Below are 21,089 nucleotides of genomic sequence, written 5' to 3'. Positions count from 1 at the left end.
CACCAATAAGGGGGGCGGGATTTGAATGGAAGAACCGGCAACGCCACCTAGGGAATTGCACCCTATGAACTACATGAACATTGACTAATTGAAGAAACTGGAGAGAAAGGCATGCAGGTGCGTTACTGATAAGGCAGAGGCATGTTTCAAAGAATATCAAATGTTTTTATTTCTAATAACATAAATCAAAATAGGCAGGGGCTTAAATGCTGACGGAAAAAGAAAAGGGTTAATTAACAAACTTCCTAAAATGGTAGGGTGGGTAAAATTATTCTGTATAACAATAATGTTAAAATAACTTGGTACCTTGATAGCAATCTTTAAAGTGCTCATATTATGCTTTTTGGCTTTTTCCCCTTTCCTTTATTGTGTTATATATCTTTTTGTGCACGTTATAGGTTTACAAAGTGAAAAAGCCCAAAGTCCACCCCAAAGGGACTTACCATCTCCAACAGAAAACACTGTTCACAAACTGCTCCAAACAGCTCTATTGTAGTCCAGCCTTTACTTCCGTGACAAACGCGTGTCATTTTGCGTCACTTTGTAACAGACGTTATAATGCTCGCCTAGCTGCTAGCATGGCACGCCCTCAAACCAAGCTAGTTAGAGGCCCGAAGAGTTCCAATAGTTGTATCACCACGTCCAGCAGACAGTGCAGAATTAAAATGTTACGTATGAAAGACTAATTTGTTAACATTTAAATAACTTCTTATTTCGTCTTGCTCCAGCAAAGCTGGTTCGAGTTGTTCTCAAGGGGGTAAGCCAGCCTCCGCAAAGCGTACCTCCTATGAGGAGTTTCTGATGCTAACAAGCCATCACCTGCTGTTAGCGTTCCATTGACTGCCATTCATTTTGACGTCACTTTGACAGTGAATAACTTTACATCTGAAGCGTTTAAACACTTTATTTGTCCATTGTTTATTTCTAAAGAAACACGACAATGTGTAAAAGGCTCCATTACCTTGTATCTCACGTTATGGCTCCGTAGCAGACGTTTTTGTAAAAATAGACCAACGATTGTGTCATAACCACGCGACTTACTGTCGCATAGTAGAGGAATTACCATACAGTACAGGAGAAGCTCGCAGGCAGTTTCGACTCACATTAGCTGTTTAAGTTTAATTACTAATGTTATCTAGCATTTTAGTTAGCAATAATTTGTCTGTGCCTATGTTATCTCCTTACATATACCTACGCTCTCCGTCTCTGCAAGATTGGGAATGATTGAGATTTCTCTTGGCACAGCTACCAGAAGACTTACAACTTTCAGACACGTTGCTCACGTCACATCTACATCATCAAGCTCAGTTGGAGGTTGCGCAGTAACGCTCAGCCATCACCGGAAAAGTACTTCTAATAGACTTCACTGCTCTCCGTTGCAAGTCTACGACGTCGCTTTGTCCATTCATTTTACTGTCTGTGGTTGTTCTGCCTGTGTTTCTGGGATCCACTTGCAGGTTTGTTTTGGATCACACTAGCTTGCTTGTCAGGGCCCGTCCTACTCTGCTTCTGACTGGCTAGTAGTCCTTACCTAGGTACTGTGCATGTGCGACTCCAAACAAAGATGGAACAGAAGTGCCATGCCTCACTCTGTAGCTAAAACAGAGTGCTCAACAGAAAAAGAAAAGAGGAGCTGCAGCAATGTGTAGTATGACAAAAATATGATGTTTTTTGAAAATTAAACCATGTAAACCTATTCTGGTACAACCTCTAAATAAAATTATGAACCTGAAAATGAGCATAATATTAGGTCTTTAAATAAACAAAGAAAACTCACAAAAAGCCAACAATAAAGGGGCAGTACAATAAATGCAAAATCAAACCTAAACTAAATGAACACAAGCTAAAGACAAAAAATAAGATAACCAAAGGGCAAAACAGAACTAAACCAAACATCGAAACTAAGAAATGAGCAAAACACCATAAGGGCAAAACAGCATAAGGGAAAAATGAACAACCACTGAGGTGGGACATTAAAGGGAACCTTCCCGGGGCAGGAGGGGCAACGAGAGTCTCAGCGCTGGGGGCAACAAACACTAGTCTACAGCCACAGCAGGGAGAGTTCAGGAAGCAGAGACAGGACAAATGAGCACAGGTGCAATGGGAGGGGTCAGGCCAAGGCTGCATTCAGGTCCACTACACATTTACCTGCACTAAGGGAAATCTTCCCCACTACACTTAGAAAATTCCACTAATGCTAAACGTCACAATTGCTTGAAACAAAATGATACCATATACTTCATCTTCAGTTGCTGCCAAGTGCGTTTTGTGCCCGCCGGGAACTGAATGAACATGAAGACACACGCAGACACACAAATGTTAAATAAGTATTAAACTCCAGATAGGCTCTGCAGTGCCCTGCTACGTCCTGCTACACCCTGTAACGCCCTGCAGTGCCCTGCTACACCATGAACTACTACAACTACTATATTTATTTCTAGTCATAGTTCCATTATCTTTATTGTGACTACTATTGCCACTGCTCATCACACCCCCAACCGGTACCGTCAGACACCGCCTACCAAGAGCCTGGGTCTGTCTGAGGTTTCTCCCTAAAAGGGAGTTCTTCCTCGCCACTGTTGCACTAAATGCTTGCTCATGGGGGAATTACTGGAATTGTTGGGTCTTTGTAAATTATAGAGTGTGGTCTAGACCTACTCTATCTGTAAAGTGTCTTGAGATAACTGTTGTTATGATTTGATACTATAAATAAAATTGAATTGAATTGAATTGAATAAAAAAAATTTTTTATTTTTAATGTTTGTTTTTTTTAAATAATTTTTTTTTTAAAATGAATACTCACGCATTGACTTGGTCAGCAATTCTCCCACACCTGCTCTTGTTCTTTTGCTGCTGCAGCTGTATTGCTCTTTTTCTTAATTATATACGTTTTATAAAATTTCCCATTAAGTAGAAGGTGACCATGCTGCTGTGTTGCAGGTGAACAGGCTGGTGTTGAAGTTATATTGAAGATCCTTGGAGTCATAATGCTTGTAAGTACATCGGTCATGTTTGAGAGGTGAGACACACTTTTCTGTGATATGATCATTTGCAGGTACAAACTAACTGGTCTAATTTATATGTGGATTGGCTGTATGAGACAGATCATTATCATTACAGCATGAACAAACACATTCTTCTTTTTTCTCACAGCTGGTTTAGATCAAGACGCTCCACAGAACCAGTGAAGGTACGCCACCTGATAAGCTGGCAGAGTTACTTCATTACCAATTTGTCTGCAGGTCTCAAAAAGAGGGAAAAATCTACCTTTAAATAGATTCTAATGTAGCTCCAACAGGAATAATCCTTCAAAAACAATACTGTTTAAAGAGACAACAATGCAATGCATTACATCTCACATCTTACATTTCTCAATCAGAAATAAATACCAAGTCATTTAGGAATGTTCACTATTAATTTTGAAAGGAAAGGAGGTAATTAATTAAAAAAGAAAAAGAAAAAAAAGTTTATTATGACACTTGACATTGCAGACTGGGTAAGTTAGCAAATAGCAGGTGAACAAATGGAGCATTTCACAATTATTTTACTTACAGTAACTGAAACTGAGCTGCAGTAAATTCACTGCAGAGCACTAACACCACTCTCTCTGTGTTGCTTCATTTCCACAGTCACAGTTGAGTTACATCCATCATGAGCCAGAAGGAGATGAAGAGGATGTTATGTTCAACATACTGTATTGTCGATGCTGCATTTATCCCGCACTACCTGCCATGTGCTGAATTGCTGCGGAGCTCTCCAGCGTCCAGCAAAAATAGAAGCTCTGCGTATCTGCTCCGGAGGGGTGCGGATCGCCGGAGCTGGGACGGAGTCGGAACGCAGCCACTCCTCAGTCAGTGAAAATACACACATTGACTTTAATGGAAACCTATTGACGTTCTGGCCGTTACCCCCACCCTCCACCAACTGCGGAACGTCTGCGGATCCGCTCCGGAACGGCTTCTATTTTTGCCGGATGCCGGAGAACTCCGCAGCAATTCAGCATCAAGGGGGTAAGCTTCTCCTCGGAACACATACCTCCTATGGCGCCATTTTGATGCTAACAAGCCATCACCTCCCGTTAGCGTTCCATTGACTGCCATTCATTTTGACAGCAAATAACATTATATCTGAAGCGTTTAAAGACTTTATTTGTCCATTGTTTATTTCTAAAGAAACATGACAATGTATAAAAGGCTCCATTACCTTGTACCTCACATTATGGCTCCGTAGCAGACGTTTTTGTAAAAATAGGCTAATGATTGTGTCATAACCACGCGACTTACTGTCGCATAGTAGAGGAATTACCGTATAGTACAGGAGAAGCTCGCAGGCAGTTTTGACTCACATTAGCTGTTTAAGTTGAATTACTAATGTTAACTAGCATTTTAGTTAGCAATAATTAGCCTGTGCCTATGTTATCTCCTTACATATACCTACGCTCTCTGTCTCTGTAAGATTGGGAATGATTGAGATTTCTCTTGGCACAGCTACCAGAAGACTTACAACTTTCAGAGAAGTTGCTCACGTCACATCTACGTCTTCGAGCTCAGTTGGAGGCTGCGCAGTAACGCTCAGCCATCACCGGAAAAGTACTTCTAATAGCCTTCACTGGTCTCCGTCCAGAGCAACGGGATCTGTTGGTCCATTTATATATATCAATGTTCAGCACAGGGCAGATAGTGCGGGACAGGAAGTCAAGCACAGAAGCAAAATAAAACATCCGGTTAATTGCCAAAATAAAATACACCGTGCTCACGAGGGATCATATTTCCCTGCACTACACCCTGAAAACGTCATAATGGGCGGAGACAGGCCTGAAGTCGGAATGGAAACAAACTGTTGTTGGTTTTGTGGTTCTGTTTATAGAAACTACATCCTGTTATATCACACGATCATATGTGAATTTGCGAGATCTCGTGGGTCCTAGTGACTTCAGCTGTCAGTCATGGCTGCAGTTGGTGGAAAAGCGCCGTTAGTGTGCCACTTGCAATAAAGTGTAGATTTTCTCTAAATACTCAATGGTAGACTATTAATTTAAAAAAGGCTTGAATAATATTTTTGTATTTTTTTCTGCTCTCTGTCGTCTTACAGTGCAGAAGTCAGTGACAACATTGCAGTCAATTATACAAAATTCATACTTTCAACTGTTCAAATAAGTCATTATTATTGTGAGTCATGTTAAGTATATATGAAGGTTAGCAATGAGTCATGTTTAAGATGTTGTAATATCCGATTTCCTTACTTGCAGGATATGAGCAGTGGAAAAACTGTTTTTTTGTCATGGGAGTCATGTGATATCTAGCAGTTCTGCCACCAAATAAATACTGCAATTCTTTCAAGGAAAGTCCTCTTTCTTTCATGCTACAGTGGCTAGGTGGTTTGTTGCAGCTCTGCTAAAAATAACTAATTTCCTCATTTCACTCTGAAATCACAAATTCATTTTTTCATATTTTTTAGCTGTGGGCTCACTTGGTAAGAAAACATTTTACTGAACGTTTTATTTGACTGATAAAGCACAGCTCTGTGGATGTCTTTAATTGTTACTTATAATAAAAAAACTGAACTGTGGTTGTATGGGGCACGTTTCTGGCATGAAGTTGAAGTAGGGAAGTTACTTTTAAAGACATTGAATGCTTTGTAAAAACTTAATAAGTATATGATTAAGACAACTGAAATGAACAGTGTTATGTGTTTGCAAATCCAGGGAGCCAGTTTGTGTCTGTGAATATGCTGACTGACAACATGTTACTGACCGTCTTCTTTGTTTCAGGTGAGCTGTGTGTTACTTGAACCATTTACAATCTTCATTTAGAAAAAAAAGCAGAAAGACCAGAGCAGATCGTTAGTTATTTTGTTGACATTCTGACTGTAAAGTGAAATGTTTTATGAGGAAATTGTTAACAAGACAGTGAAGAAAGACCAACATGCAACATACTGCTGCTTTGTTTATCGTGAATGTTTTCTTCCTACAGATTTTTTTTCACATTTTGTTAATCGTGAAACTGATTTTACAGGTGCTCTGGCTGCTTGTCCTAAAGAGCCATCCCTATTCATTACTGCACCAAAGAACATGGAAGCACTGAGTGGATCTTGTCTGGTAATCCCATGTAACTTTAGTGCTAAATCAGATCAGGAATTCAACAGCACAAGAACAACCTTCGGAGTGTGGATTAAAACTGACTCCAGAGTTAGCATCAATAAAAATATTATATTCAACAGTAGTGGGACAGTTACCTACTATCCAATGAGTATTACTGGAGACCTGAGACAGAAAAAATGCACCACCTTGTTTTCCAGTTTAATAACAAGTTACACAGACACATACTTCTTCAGAATTGAGAACGGGCCATTCACGGCAACAGCTGATTGTAATCCTCTTCAAATAACAGTTCAAGGTAAGTGAGGTGTTTGTATCATTCTATAATGTTATAGTTAAGAAATAACAAGAAAATTAAGCACAGTTTCTGATTCTGTTTTGAAACCCCAGATTCTCCTCCAAGGCCCAGAATTGATTGTTGTATTGTATTACATAACTCATATTTTTTGCATTAATATATAAAAAAAGAATGTTTATGTGAACAGACAGTGGCTATTTGAACTTTCAGTTTGTTTTGATTTCAACTGCCCCTTTGGACAAAAGCAGTAGTGTTTTTACCACACAAGGTTTTTCTTTACAGTGCTGTATTGCCCACTGTATTACAGAGTTAGCATTAACGGGAGGTCATATAGTTGCGATTAATGTTTTGCTCAGACAGAAAATCATTTATTTACAATAAAAAAATAAGTTACAGATGCATAATGTCAGCTACTGACTTAAAACCACATCGCGCATTGTAAAGTTATTTTATTTTATGAATTAAGAGACATATTACATACCTAAGGACCAATTCGGGGTCAGTTTTGAATCATGTACAATCCCGTAATAGTCTCCATCTGTTGAAAGCCTGACCGAGATTTATTCGGTTTAGCCCGTCGTCTGTCACTTTCCCTTTTAGCTTTCAGTTGTTCTTCATTTAATTTCCTTTTATTATTATACTGCCCCAGTATCAGCCATAACTGCAGCAGATAACTTCTAAAATAACACTAAAATACAATTAGGCCTATATAAAGAAATCTCCTGCTGCCTTTTACCTGCATCTACTCACTAACACAGGCTTTTCTGGTGTTACGCCGAAATCTGTGACCCATCAGAATGTGTGATACTGTACACTCATCTGCTATACAGCAACATAAGCTAGAAGAAGCTCCTATTTGATATTGTGCCAAATGCTATTGCACCTTATAAAGATGTTACTGCACATTTTCCTATTTGTATGGAAAGTACTACTCCAGTTGTTAGTCCTGTTGTGTGGAATGTTGTGATGATGTTGGTGGGTGAGCCAGTGTCTTGTAGTGACCTTCTGTCACTCCTTCACATGTCTCATAACTGGATGAAAACATCTACAAAAATGTCCCGTGATGAGATTTTTTCCACAAGGATGAAGCTGACTGAATTGTCATTACAGTTTTACAATAAATTAGTCATATTTGTAGATCACTTGTACAAACCATAGACTGTCCTGTATTCTTTAGTGTAAAATTTGTGATTTAAAACCCCAGATTCCCCCCCGAGGCCCAGAATTGAGATCTCAGGTGATCTGAAGGAGAAGGAGTCTGTCACTATAAGCTGCTCAGCTTCCACTCCCTGTCCACACTCCCCTCCTAAACTCACCTGGAATCTCCAACAAGACCCTCACAACAACATAGAGGAGAACACAGATCACACCTTCACAACTAAAATCCAGAAGACCATCACTCTGTCAGACACACATGATGGATTCACCATCAGCTGTTCTGCCACATATCCTGTGAATGAAGGAAGAGAAGTCAAGACAGCAGAGGAGAGAAAGACTCTCAGTGTTTCATGTAAGACTTAATTTATTTTGTTTTATGAAGATGACAGCAGGTGGCAAGACAACTGATCGTTTCTTATCATTCCATGTGTCAAATCTTCCAGACCCTCCCAAAGATGTTATGGTGGTCATCAGTCCCACTGATCCAGTGTCAGTCGGCAGCGTGGTGAACCTGACTTGCTCCTGCAGAGGAAACCCTCCTGTTGTCAACTTTGTCTGGTTCATGATCAGTGATGGCAGACTGGAACTGATCAAAGCTGATACACAGGTTTATGACTTTAAAGTGACCAACGGTGATCGAGGCAGATTGTATTTTTGTGGATGCAGAAATGATCTGGACATTCAACTATCAACAGGATGTCAGTTGATATTTGAAGGTAACCGCAGGAATTATGGTTTGAGACGTTTTATAAAATGTCCCATTAAGTAGAAGGTGACCATGCTGCTGTGTTGCAGGTGAACAGGTTGGTGTTGAAGTTATATTGAAGATCCTGGGAGTCATAATGCTTGTCAGCACATTGGTCATCTTTGAGTGGTGAGACACACTTTTCTGTGATATGATCATTTGCAAGTACACACTAATTGGTCTAATTTAAATATGGTTTGGCTGTATGAGACAGATATTTATTATTACAGCATGAAACAAAACACATTCTTCTTTTTTCTCACAGCTGGTTTAGATCAAGACGCTCCACAGAACCAGTGAAGGTACGCCACCTGTCATATGAGGCAGTAGTTTGCAGGTTTGGACCCAAAATGCAGGAGGACATAAGGAATAATTTAACAACCAAAAATAAACTTACAATCTAAGTAAGCAGGCGATTATCAAAAAATTTGAAAGCAGGAAAAAAATAAACAGAACCAGGAGAATAAAGTACTATAGGCACAGGCTGAACTTCTTCTTGACATACGAGCTGACACCAGACAAAGTGAGCACACAGACCAAATACCCCAAATACACAAGGCAACACGGGCAGATGAACAGGGGAAACACATTAGGGACACATGTAACAGAACACTACCAAATAACACAGGAAGTGAAGCGTGCAAACATGCACATGGATGTATCTAGGAGAACAAAACAGAGAACCCAGACGGGGGCAAAACATAACCATGAGCAAAACAACGAGAACAATACAGCAAAACAGGAAACGCTGAACAAATAACAGGGAAACATCAACACACAGGAACTGAATTAACAAATTAATTAACAAAATAAAATAGGAAATGACACCACCAAATAAGGAGAGTTGCTTCATTATCGATCAACTTATTTGTCTGCAGGTCTCAGTAGTAGGAGAAACCTTTAAATAGTCTCCACCTACAGCAGTAACACCAGACCACAATGCAGCGCAGCACATCTGACTTTTTTGTGATAAATCCTAAATGAATGCAGGGAATGTTCACTATTGATTTTGAAAGGAACCAAAGAGAAGGGAATGAAAACAAAGAAAAAAGCTAATTATCACACTTGACATTGCAGACTGGGGAAGTTAGCAACTAGCTAGTGACCAAACGGAGCATTTAGCAGCTAAAAGAACAGCTAATATTGTCCTGACAAACCATCAGACCACATAGGTAGTTTGTTTCTACCCTCTAAAACAGTGATTCTCAAATCGGGGTACGAGTACCCTGAGGGGTACTTTGGAGTAGGCTACTGCAGGTTATACGTGAGATTTAAAAAATATATCATTTAAATGAATAGATTTAGAATGGATTCAAAACATTTGAAATGTACAGTTCAAGTGTTTTTCAGTTAAGGTTGTTGGTGCAGGGCTGTATTGTACCTCTTTATACAGGCTTTTTTTCCTACTAAAAATGTTTTGCACTGGTCAGGGGTACTTGGAGGAAACACTATTTCAAAGGGGGTACATTAAATGAACAGTAAATCGAGAACCACTGCTCTAAAACGGTTTTAAAACCCTTGTTAACATTGTGAAACAGTCACAGATTAGTTAGGTTTAGGCACAAAAACAATGCAGTTAAGTTTAGATAAGATCGTGATTTGGGTTAAAATCACTACATTTGTGACATTACTTCACTTTAATGTGTTGTACGGACATGACAGAATTACGGGAATGCATTATGTCAATGAGGGTCCTCACAAGTATAAAAGTACAGGGTTGTGTGTGTGTGTGTGTGTGTGTGTGTGTGTGTGTGTGTGTGTGTGTGTGTGTGTGTGAATTTAAAGATCTAATTTAAGTGACCAAGTCATATAAAAATGACATTTTGCAAATATTGTTTTTTAATCTTTACATGAACTGAAACTGAGCTGCAGTAAATCCACTGCAGAGCTCTAACACCTCTCTCTCTCTGTGTTGTTTCCTTCCACAGGACAGAGGAGAAGCAGTTTATGTCAACAGAGCAGTTGAGTTACATCCATCATGAGCTAGAAGGAGATGAAGAAGATGTTATGTTCAACATGCTGTATTGTCGATGCTGCATTTATTAGTCTTAGTGTGCCACTTGATATAAAGTGTAGATTTTCACTAAATACTCAATGGTATTAATTCTTAAAGGCTTGAATAATATTTTTGTATTTTTTTCTGCTCTCTCTTTGTTAAAATCAACATAAAAAGTAAAAGCATCTTCTTTAATCATTTATCTCAGGTTGAACTGAGTCACAGCACCGGCTTTTTTCTTTTGTTATTAAGATACCAAAAAGATGCTTAGACCATGTGTCATTTTCATCACTTAATTGGTGTTTCCATTGGATGCATGTAAAGTGTGTTAAATGAAATAAAAATGGTTTGAAAAAGACAGAACTAGAAGGGTTAATATTTGAACTTTCAGATTGCCTGAGAAGCAGCTTCTCACAGAGCAGAAAGTGTTCAGGAGGAAAGCATGTATGTATCTGTGTAGATGAGGGCTGATATAATGTGTCGTTTTACAGTGCAGAAGTCAGTGACAACATTGTAGTCAATTATACAAAGTTCATACTTTCAACTGTTCAAATAAGTCATTATTATTGTGAGTCATGTTAAGTATATATGAAGGCTAGCAACGAGTCGTGTTTAAGATGTTGTAATATCCGATTTCCTTACTTGCAGGATATGAGCAGTGGAAAAACTGTTTTTTATCATGGGGGTCATGTGATATCTAGCAGTTCTGCCAACAAATAAAGTGAACTGCAGTTCTTTCAAGGAAAGTCCTCTTTCTTTCATACTACAGCGGCTAGGTGGTTTGTTGCAGCTCTGCTAATTTCCTCATTTCACTCTGAAATCACAAATTCATTTTTTCTTATTTTTTAGCTGTGGGCTCACTTGGTAAGAAAACATTTTACTGAACTTTATATTTGACTGATAAAGCACAGCTCTGTGGATGTCTTTAATTGTTACTTATAATAAAAAATCTGAACTGTGGTTGTATGGGGCACGTTTCCGTCATGAAGTTGAAGTAGGGAAGTTACTTTTAAAGACACTGAATGCTTTGTCACAACTTAATAAGTATATGATTAAGACAACTGAAAATGAACAGTGTTATGTGTTTGCAAATCCAGGGAGCCAGTTTGTGTCTGTGGATATGCTGACTGACAACATGTTACTGACCGTCTTCTTTGTTTCAGGTGAGCTGTGTGTTACTTGAACCATTTACAATCTTCATTTAGAAAAAAAAGCAGAAAGACCAGAGCAGATCGTTAGTTATTTTGTTGACATTCTGACTGTAAAGTGAAATGTTTTATGAGGAAATTGTTAACAAGACAGTGAAGAAAGACCAACATGCAACATACTGCTGCTTTGTTTATCGTGAATGTTTTCTTCCTACAGATTTTTTTTCACATTTTGTTAATCGTGAAACTGATTTTACAGGTGCTCTGGCTGCTTGTCCTAAAGAGCCATCCCTATTCATTACTGCACCAAAGAACATGGAAGCACTGAGTGGATCTTGTCTGGTAATCCCATGTAACTTTAGTGCTAAATCAGATCAGGAATTCAACAGCACAAGAACAACCTTCGGAGTGTGGATTAAAACTGACTCCAGAGTTAGCATCAATAAAAATATTATATTCAACAGTAGTGGGACAGTTACCTACTATCCAATGAGTATTACTGGAGACCTGAGACAGAAAAAATGCACCACCTTGTTTTCCAGTTTAATAACAAGTTACACAGACACATACTTCTTCAGAATTGAGAACAGGCCATTTCTGGCAACAGCTTCTTGTGATTCTCTTCAAATAACAATTCAAGGTAAGGTTTGGTTGTATTAGTATGTTTATAATGCTGTTGCAGCTGTTGCTTAGACAGCAAACACCATGACCCATATCTTTATTGTGAAATGTTACAGAAACCAGCCTGTGATCAGTCAGGGTGTTCCAAATGTTGTAATAACTGAAACATGCTGCGAAGAAATGTTCCTTATTACATATTACAATCTACATATTGTACTACTTATGTCATATTAAAAAATCTACATGAGGGCCCATGATGGGGTTTTTCCATAAGGGGGATCTCTGACTGAATTGTCATTACAGTTTTACAATAAAAGGGTCACATTTGCAGATGTAAATCACTGGTACACACTAATATATTGTATTATTTAGTGTAAAAAGTGTGATTTAAAACTCCAGATTCCCCCCCGAGCCCCAGAATTGAGATCTCAGGTGATCTGAAGGAGAAGGAGTCTGTCACTATAAGCTGCTCAGCTTCCACTCCCTGTCCACACTCCCCTCCTAAACTCACCTGGAATCTCCAACAAGACCCTCACAACAACATAGAGGAGAACACAGATCACACCTTCACAACTAAAATCCAGAAGACCATCACTCTGTCAGACACACATGATGGATTCAACATCAGCTGTTCTGCCACATATCCTGTGAATGAAGGAAGAGAAGTCAAGACAGCAGACGAGAGAAAGACTCTCAATGTTTCATGTAAGACAACCAGTGTTTGTTATTGGATCCTGTCAGCTCATCATGTGCTGATTTTAATGAATAAAGTTAATCTCACATTTTCCTCAGATGCTCCCAAGAACACCTCAGTGTCCATCAGTCCATCAGGTTTGGTGTCAGCAGGTAGCTGGGTGAACCTGACCTGCTCCAGCAGAGCCAAGCCTCCCGCCAGCTTCAGCTGGTTCAACAACAGCAAAGATAGAGCCATCAGTGTAGCTGAAGGAGACTTTTACAGAGTCAAAGTGACCAATGTCACTGATGGAGTTTATTACTGTGTGGCCACAAATGATCTCGGTAAACAAACATCATCAGAGATCCATGTGACTAATGAAGGTAAACACTGCACTGCATCTGGTTTGGAAATAGAAGCAGTTCATGTTGGATAAAGTATTTTATACACCAATGTTAATATGCAGAATTTGGAATAATGTCCTTAAATTGAAAAAGGAGAGATCGATTGTAAGTTAAAAACAATATTTTTGGAGAAAAGTGTTGTATGTGTTGATTCCTAAAATGTGAAAAGTGACAATAGGAAGAGAGAGGAAAGAATTTTACCAGCAGAATAAAGAAGTGAGAATGATCTTCTATTGTAAATCTTGATCCCATTCTCTGCTGCCACTGAATTCTCACTTTTTCTTAAATTATTGTACAGTGTAGAATTAATTTCACTGCACATCTGCAAGCACAATTGACGCACAGTATTTTTACATCTGGAACAATATGTTTGAAAATACTTCATGAAGTCAAGCTGAGCTTTCTATGAAAGCTGGATCACAGCCATGATTCTTGTTTACTTGACTTCAATCACTTCTAACGTTTTTTGTTTCTGTAGGAGCAAAACAGGTCGATCACTTTTCACCGTGGGGGGCGGTTGTTGGAGTGATCATTGGGATCATCATACTCCTCTGTGTGATCGTTGCTGTTTGGTAAGTATCTCAGTATCATTTCCAGATGTATGCGTAAATCAAATGTGTGTTATACAAGCATGGACATTGATGTGGCCTAAAAGTACGGTCGGGTGAAAGACTGAAGGTGATCGAGGTTTCACTTTCAAATCCTCTAAGTTGTGAAATAACTTGCTTTTATGTATTTATTGGTATTGTAATATTAAATATCTTTGTCTGTATTTTCTTGATCATTTTTAAATTGCATTTAAAACACTTCATAATTTATGTATTGAAACTTGTTATTTACACAAAAGCTTCATGTATCATTGTTATTATTAATATTATTATTATTATTATTATTATTATTATTACACAGAAAGAAAAGCTGACAGCCTTCTTATGTCTTCCAGGTGGTTAAAGACAAAACATCCAACTTTACAACAGACACAGGTAGGAAAATATTTAAAGGTACAGTACTTCAGAGAGTGTAATGAATATGTTTCTAAATAGTCATACTATCTGCATTCATCAGAATCAGAATCAGAAAGGGCTTTATTGCCAAGTACGTTGCACATACGAGGAATTTGTCATGGTGTTGTTGGAGCATGTCACACATACAAATATAAGAAGGATAAAAAGATATAAACAATATAAGTATAAACATATACACACAGTACGTATTAATAACGATAAAATAAATTTAAATAAATAGTAAAATAAATTAAACAGTAGTGAAAAGGGACGCTACAGCAGAGTAGGTACAGTGGCATGAGGAGCCAGAGGTGGGGTGTGGAGAGAGTCAGGATGGATTCCGAGCCTTGTTAATAAGGCTAGTGGCGGAGGGGAAAAAACTGTTTATGTGGCGTGAGGTTTTGGTCCTGATGGACCTCATCCTCCTGCCAGAGGGGAGTGGCTCAAAGAGCTTGTGTCCGGGGTGGGAGGGGTCAGCCACAATCTTTCCAGCACGCTTCAGAGTCCTGGTGGCGAATAGGTCCTGGAGCGGCGGCAGATTGCAGCCAATCACCTTCTCAGCTGACCGAATGACACGCTGCAGCATAAGATCTACACTGAACTGAGCAGGTTTCTCATTAGTGAATAAATGTGGAGACCCACAGGAAATGTGATACAAAAAAAACATCCTGTTAAAAACCCCACAATGATAATCCACTGTTGTATCTAAAAATACACAGAAAAAATGTGGTACAGCAACAAGATTTCCCCATTGCTGTGTCCAATAAGAGCTGATTGTTATGATGATTATCACTTTGTTATAGCAGTGGGAGCTGAGTGAGAGAGAAACGGAGGTGAACTAAAGGAAGTAGATGAAGGTCCCTCACAACATTTCTCATTTGGTTCTTTTGTCACAGAGCCTAACAGCTGAGGAGCCAGCTGTTCAAGAGCCAGCCAGAGCTACACAAACAGAAGACATCCATTATGGAGAGATCGACTTCTCCAGGGCGAGACCTGAAGCGTCCTCGTCCTCAGAGCAGGACAGAGGACAGCAGCTGGACACGCTGTATGCACAGGTCAAAGTTTCCAGGACAGCAAAGAACGTAAGACAGACTGCTGGCGGCCCAGAGGATCTCTACGCTCAAGTGAAGAGATAAATGAGTTTATGGACATACACAGACATGTTGGGTTTTGTAAAGATTGTTTTGGGGGGCATTTTTATTTGACAGGACAGCTTAAGACAAGAAAGTGGAGAGAAAAGGGGAACAACATGCAGCACAGGGCCCAGGTCGGGATCAAACCCACAGTTGCTGCGGTAAGGACTGAGCCTTTGTACATGGGCACACACTCAACCAGGTGAGGTGCCCCTGGACAAATATTTTAATGTTAGTACTACAAGGAAATATTGGCTTTGCAACCTGAATTTTTTTGCAATACATTTAAAGTGTGACATTTTCAATGTTGTTTAATAAATGACGATGTGTAGTGTAGCGTGAATTAATCTTCACATGAGAGACAGATCAGCTGCTTCATGGAAACTATCAACAGTCTCTCTTTAGCATTGTGTGCTGCATGTTGGATTCCTCTGCACTTTGTTTTGTTAAAGGACCAGTGTGTAGGACTTAATTAGATGGAGCTTGGCAGGAATATAATGTTCATAATTATGTTTACATTAGTGTATAATCAGCTGAAACTTAGAATTGTTGTGTTTCCGTTGGCTTAGAAAAAAACCTTCATTTCTAGGGTCCTCTTCCACGGAGCCCACCATGTTGCTACAGTAGCCCAAAACAGACAAAACAAACACTGGCTCTCACATTAGTTCGCCAACAACCCCAAAACTGACACAAATTAGACCATGGACTCTCATTTAATAAGATTTGTCCCATGGTCCCCCACTTGATAGGATTTATGCTTTTAGATGTTTCATTACAGCATGTGTATGAAAACAATGACCAGAATAGTCATACATTCTGTTATTATATTGCCCTTTTTGCTGGGGACCCACTGGAACCCCTTTTAGGGGCCTCTTGGGGTCCATGGACCTCACTTTAAGAACCTCTTCTCTAGAGAGAGCCTTTTGCGTTTTTATATTACCTGAAGGCCACTGTAGGTTCTCTACACACACGGGGTGAGGGAAGAGGAATTCAGTCGGTTGCGATCTGCAGCCTCACCACTAGATGCCCCTAAATCTGACTCACTGCTGCTTTAAGTCCTGTGCTCATAATAAATGGCACAGAAGCTCATATAGGGCTCAGCTTCTTGCTGAAAGACTGTGACTGGACTCATTGGTGATGTTGGACATTCCTTTAGTTGGTGTTGCATGTTTTACGGTGAGACCAACCTGTTACCTATCTCGCCTGATATGGCAGGATGAGGTCACGGCACATTCAGAGCGATCCAATGGTGCTTTGATGGTCGATCAGATTAGTTGACCTGTTATTGATTTAACCTTATGTGTGGTGCCCCTCTGTCTGAGTCTTTATCTGGTTATTCTCGTTTAATGTTTTAATCCAGTCAGTATTCTGTCTTTTTCCAGTCACTGTTATTAATTTGATTATTTTTTTTAGAGCAGCTTCTTATGTTCCATTATATTCAGTAATGTTTGTATTTCTCTTAAATGCTGGACTTTTTGTTTGCTGTATTCTTTTTGAACCTGAGATTAAAGAATCAGCAAAGAAGAAGCAGAAGCCTGAAATGTAAAATTTAGGAACAAGAGGCTCCAGGTGATGTGGGAGGAAGCTGCAACAATGGGTGTTTGTGTGAAATAATTAGTTGAGATGAACAATGAGGCAACACATTAAGTTTGGTATTTTTTTCTGATGTAAAAAATATATCTTAAAGTATATTATTGAGTGTTGAGGCGTAAGTTTACTGTTAATAAATAAAAGCAATAAAGGTTTTTTTGTAAAACGTTTCCTTTAGATTGACTCATTTGATGCATTCAATTGACAACTGTGAATTCTATTTTCAATGAAATGTTTCTTAATAAAAATGAGTATTTCTGCATGGAGAGCAAATTAACTGGTGTTTTATTCCACACACAGCAGACAGCAGATAGGCACACACTGGATATGAGCAGTACAGGTGAAAACCTCCTGAATGGCTCTTATATTCACTGTAAGACATTTAAATCAGATGATATTTAGCAGGTGTAACCAGTTACTCTGTAGTCATGAAACACGGGAAGTTAACCTGATGTTAAGTTACAACCACTAAACAGGGAAGCTTGTTATTGCACTAGAGCGCATTCACTTTGAAAATATCCACCAAAGGACCTCATTGCTGCTCTCTTTTTTAAATTGGGCTTGTTCGGTAAGACAATCTTTTTGTTTGACTGATTTTGCTTAGTTTTTTAGCCAAGACTAATCATCATCTAGTCATTCTACTGAGCCATAAGAAGTGAGAGTTTTCATTTTGTGGTATTATTTAGATTTGACTTCTGAAGATGTTGATTGATCACTAATTAGAACACAGTGAATTCTGTTTGTATGGTGCAAGTTTCTGGTGTAAATGTTCTCTGTAACAGCTCTAAAAGCATGTTTAACTAGTAACTACATTATTGTGTTTGCAAATGTAGGTGATGGCAGCCCTGTCTGTGACTATTGCAACAGACAACATGTTACTCCATATCCTCTTTCTTTCAGGTGAGCTCTGTGTTCTGTGCAGATAGATAATCTAATAAGATAATTTTGCAATGGTTTACTTCCTAAAGATTGCTACTGAAATTGCAAAGGCAAAACTACATGCAAGATCCTGCTGCTGATGTATATTTTGTCTTTCTGTTCCTAGATATTTTGTTCCACCTTATATTAATCATGAGTCTTGTCTTTATAGGTGCTTTGGCTACTTGTCCTCAAGACTCAAACCTCTTCATTACAGTACCACAGATGGAAGCTCTGAGTGGGTCTTGTTTACAAATCCCATGTAACTTTAGCGGTCAACCAGAACCACTGGTTAATAACATCAATTATGTTGGAATCTGGAATGTAAAAGATTCTAATAATCGTCCAAACACTGTGGTTTTCAACAGTAAATACACAGTTAACATCTATCCAATAAATATTACTGGAAACCTGAATAAGAAAGACTGCACCACTTTATTTTCCAGTTTAATCATAACTTACACAAACAACTATTACTTCAGAATTGAGAGCAGTGCATTCAGGGCAACAGCTATTTGTGATCCTCTTCGAATAACAGTTAAAGGTAAGAGAGGGTTTGTATCATTCTATAATGTTTTATTTTAGATATAACAAGAAAATTATGAACAGTTTCTGATTCTGTTTTAAACCCCAGATTCCCCCCCGAGGCCCAGAATTAAGATCTCAGGTGATCTGAAGGAGAAGGAGTCTGTCACTATAAGCTGCTCAGCTTCCACTCCCTGTCCACACTCCCCTCCTAAACTCACCTGGAATCTCCAACAAGACCCTCACAACAACATAGAGGAGAACACAGATCACACCTTCACAACTAAAATCCAGAAGAACATCACTCTGTCAGACACACATGATGGATTCAACATCAGCTGTTCTGCCACATATCCTGTGAATGAAGGAAGAGAAGTCAAGACATCAGAGGAGAGAAAGACTCTCAGTGTTTCATGTAAGACAACCAGTGTTTGTTATTGGATCCTGTCAGCTCATCATGTGCTGATTTTAATGAATAAAGTTAATCTCACATTTTCCTCAGATGCTCCCAAGAACACCTCAGTGTCCATCAGTCCATCAGGTTTGGTGTCAGCAGGTAGCTGGGTGAACCTGACCTGCTCCAGCAGAGCCAAGCCTCCCGCCAGCTTCAGCTGGTTCAACAACAGCAAAGATGGAGCCATCAATGTAGCTGAAGGAGACTTTTACAGCTTCAAAGTGACCAATGTCACTGATGGAGTTTATTACTGTGTGGCCACAAATGATCTTGGTAGACAAACATCATCAACAATCCGTCTGACTAATGAAGGTAAAAACTGCACTGCATCTGGTTTGGAAATAGAAGCCGTTCATTAGAACCAATTTACTGTGTGACCACAAACAATCTTGGTAATGAAACATCATCAACAATCCGTCTGAATATTAAAGGTAAAAACGGAACTGGATTGATCCGCTTACTTTAAAAATGGGAACTTCTGCTACATGAGTTTGGTTGCATGCCTTCTTTTAGTGGTCACTTATATTTGGTTTGTTTCTATAAGCCGAATCTCCTGATCCATCCCTACCATTGCGGCCAGTTATTGGAGGAATCATTGGGATCATCATTCTCATCTCCCTGGTTGTCTGTGTTTGGTAAGTATCTCTAATGAAAGCAGCTAATGGGATTCTTAGTTGGTTGAAGGCACAGATGATGTAGTGATCTGTTGGCGTTTACACCTCTGCGCCAGCATGTCAACGGCATATTTCTACATTTAATTTACGCACTAATCCAAATTCCTCATTGATGATTTATTTTACAGCACTCTGTGTAGGAGGCTGATAAAGTTGACACATTCAACTCAACGACAGAATCAGGTGGGAAAATGCTCAACGTTTCTGTGCAGCGTTGCGCTCTAAATGTTTTGCATCTGTCCACAGTGACTGTGTACTGTAAGATATATGAAAGCATTTGGACTGAACACTAAATAGACAATCTACTGTATGAGATTCTTCATGAGAAAAATAGGGCAGGAAATGTGGCAATTATTCTGTTAGCAACCCACTGCGGTTAAAGATTGTGAAACTGGGCAAACTACACAAGAGGAGACAATTATTTTTGTAACTCATTTGTGACACAATATAAGACGTTTTTGCGACAGTGTCACAAGTGGATCTAGGCTCCAAATCCAGCTACATAACATTTCATATTTTTGCAGAGTCAAACAGGTGAAGAGCTGATTGTTAAAGAGCCAGCAAGAAAAAAAGAAGAAGAAGAAAAAGAAGAAGAAGAAGACATCCATTATGGAGAGATCGACTTCTCCAAGCAGAGACCTGAACCGTCCTCGTCCTCAGAGCAGGACAGAGGACAGCAGCAGGACACGCTGTATGCACAGGTCAAAGTGTCCCAGACAGCAAACAGCCTAACACAGACTGCTGACGGCCCAGAGGATCTCTACGCTCAAGTGAAGAAAAAATAGAGTTGTTTTGTTTGTGTACAGCAAGATTGCATTGATTCATCTGAAATGTACTTCTATTTTTACTTATCAGATCTTGTTTATGTTCAACAGTAAAGAAAAAAACACTGGATCCTGGACAGGAAAATTTAATTTTCATTGCCTACCGTTCAATAAAGGGAAACTCAAAACCTCCACATCCTGCAGCTTTTTGTGTCAGTTATCGACATGTTAATACGTGCGTGCTGAAATCACACAGCCATTGTTATGTGATTTGTTATTTAAATGTAAGATACCTGCTAGCAAAAGTCCCAAAGCTCTACAAAAGGAACAAGTCTAAATGACATCAAAAGTATTTCTGCACCCCCACTCGCTCTGTCTAAAGCAGTGGTTGGCATATTTTCTGGAAGTAGTTATGATTGGGCTCTCTGCGGCAAGGATTGGCAAAGCCAAATCATCGACTATAGACCTATGTTCTTGTTCGGTTGTATTTGTCTGTTCTGTATGTTAGAAAATATAAAAACAATAAAAAGTTGATCTAAAAAAAAAAAAATTTCTGCACAAACTTGTAGAGCAGTGTAGGGGATTATTAGTATAGTATAGTAGTACAGAGTATTTTTGAATTTAAAATATGTACTTTCATTTTTGACAAGTCATTATTAAAAGTAATCTCAATTTCTTAACATAAGTATTGTGAACCCTATTTAAATAAACCCCATCAATTATTCATACATGTATTTGTTTTATATTCACTGAAAAACTGTAGACAATGTACTTTGATTTAAACGATTCGCTGTACTGTAATAAAACCCTTTATTACAGGGTCATGGTTTAGGTTAAATGACGCACATTTGTTACCAGGAATCTTGTTAGGTTTATGCAACAAAGTT

At 38.9% G+C, this 21,089-nt stretch overlaps 2 protein-coding genes across 6 annotated transcripts; both read left to right on the top strand.

The window, feature by feature from the left end:
* Positions 1–5,318: 5,318 nt before the first annotated feature.
* LOC116046285 (sialoadhesin-like) lies at positions 5,319–10,657 on the top strand. The gene is made up of 8 exons (XM_036006925.1): positions 5,319–5,472; positions 5,706–5,770; positions 6,015–6,395; positions 7,600–7,905; positions 7,997–8,269; positions 8,349–8,427; positions 8,564–8,600; positions 10,227–10,657. Exons 2-8 carry the CDS (start codon positions 5,728–5,730, stop codon positions 10,278–10,280), a joined length of 1,173 nt encoding a protein of 390 aa, XP_035862818.1. The 5' UTR covers positions 5,319–5,472; positions 5,706–5,727; the 3' UTR covers positions 10,281–10,657.
* Positions 10,658–10,975: 318 nt separating this feature from the next.
* On the top strand, positions 10,976–20,394 carry LOC116046284 (vascular cell adhesion protein 1-like). Of its 5 annotated transcripts, XM_031294572.2 has the most exons (9): positions 11,096–11,158; positions 11,393–11,457; positions 11,702–12,082; positions 12,463–12,768; positions 12,856–13,119; positions 13,619–13,712; positions 14,084–14,123; positions 15,041–15,100; positions 20,041–20,394. In XM_031294572.2, the coding sequence occupies exons 2-9, from the start codon at positions 11,415–11,417 to the stop codon at positions 20,221–20,223; spliced, it is 1,371 nt and encodes a 456-aa protein (XP_031150432.1). In that variant the 5' UTR covers positions 11,096–11,158; positions 11,393–11,414; the 3' UTR covers positions 20,224–20,394. The 5 variants fall into 5 exon arrangements, with proteins under 5 accessions (XP_031150433.1, XP_031150432.1, XP_031150428.1 ...); XM_031294573.2 differs by lacking the exon at positions 20,041–20,394 and having other exon boundaries at positions 10,976–11,158; positions 11,392–11,457; positions 15,041–16,899; XM_031294568.2 differs by lacking the exons at positions 11,096–11,158; positions 11,393–11,457 and having other exon boundaries at positions 11,477–12,082.
* The last annotated feature ends 695 nt before the right edge of the window (positions 20,395–21,089 follow it).

The sequence above is a fragment of the Sander lucioperca genome, chromosome 1 (assembly GCF_008315115.2).
Source record: "Sander lucioperca isolate FBNREF2018 chromosome 1, SLUC_FBN_1.2, whole genome shotgun sequence".
In the NCBI taxonomy this organism is placed as follows: Eukaryota; Metazoa; Chordata; class Actinopteri; order Perciformes; family Percidae; genus Sander; species Sander lucioperca.
This window is presented reverse-complemented; position numbering and strand designations above follow the sequence as displayed.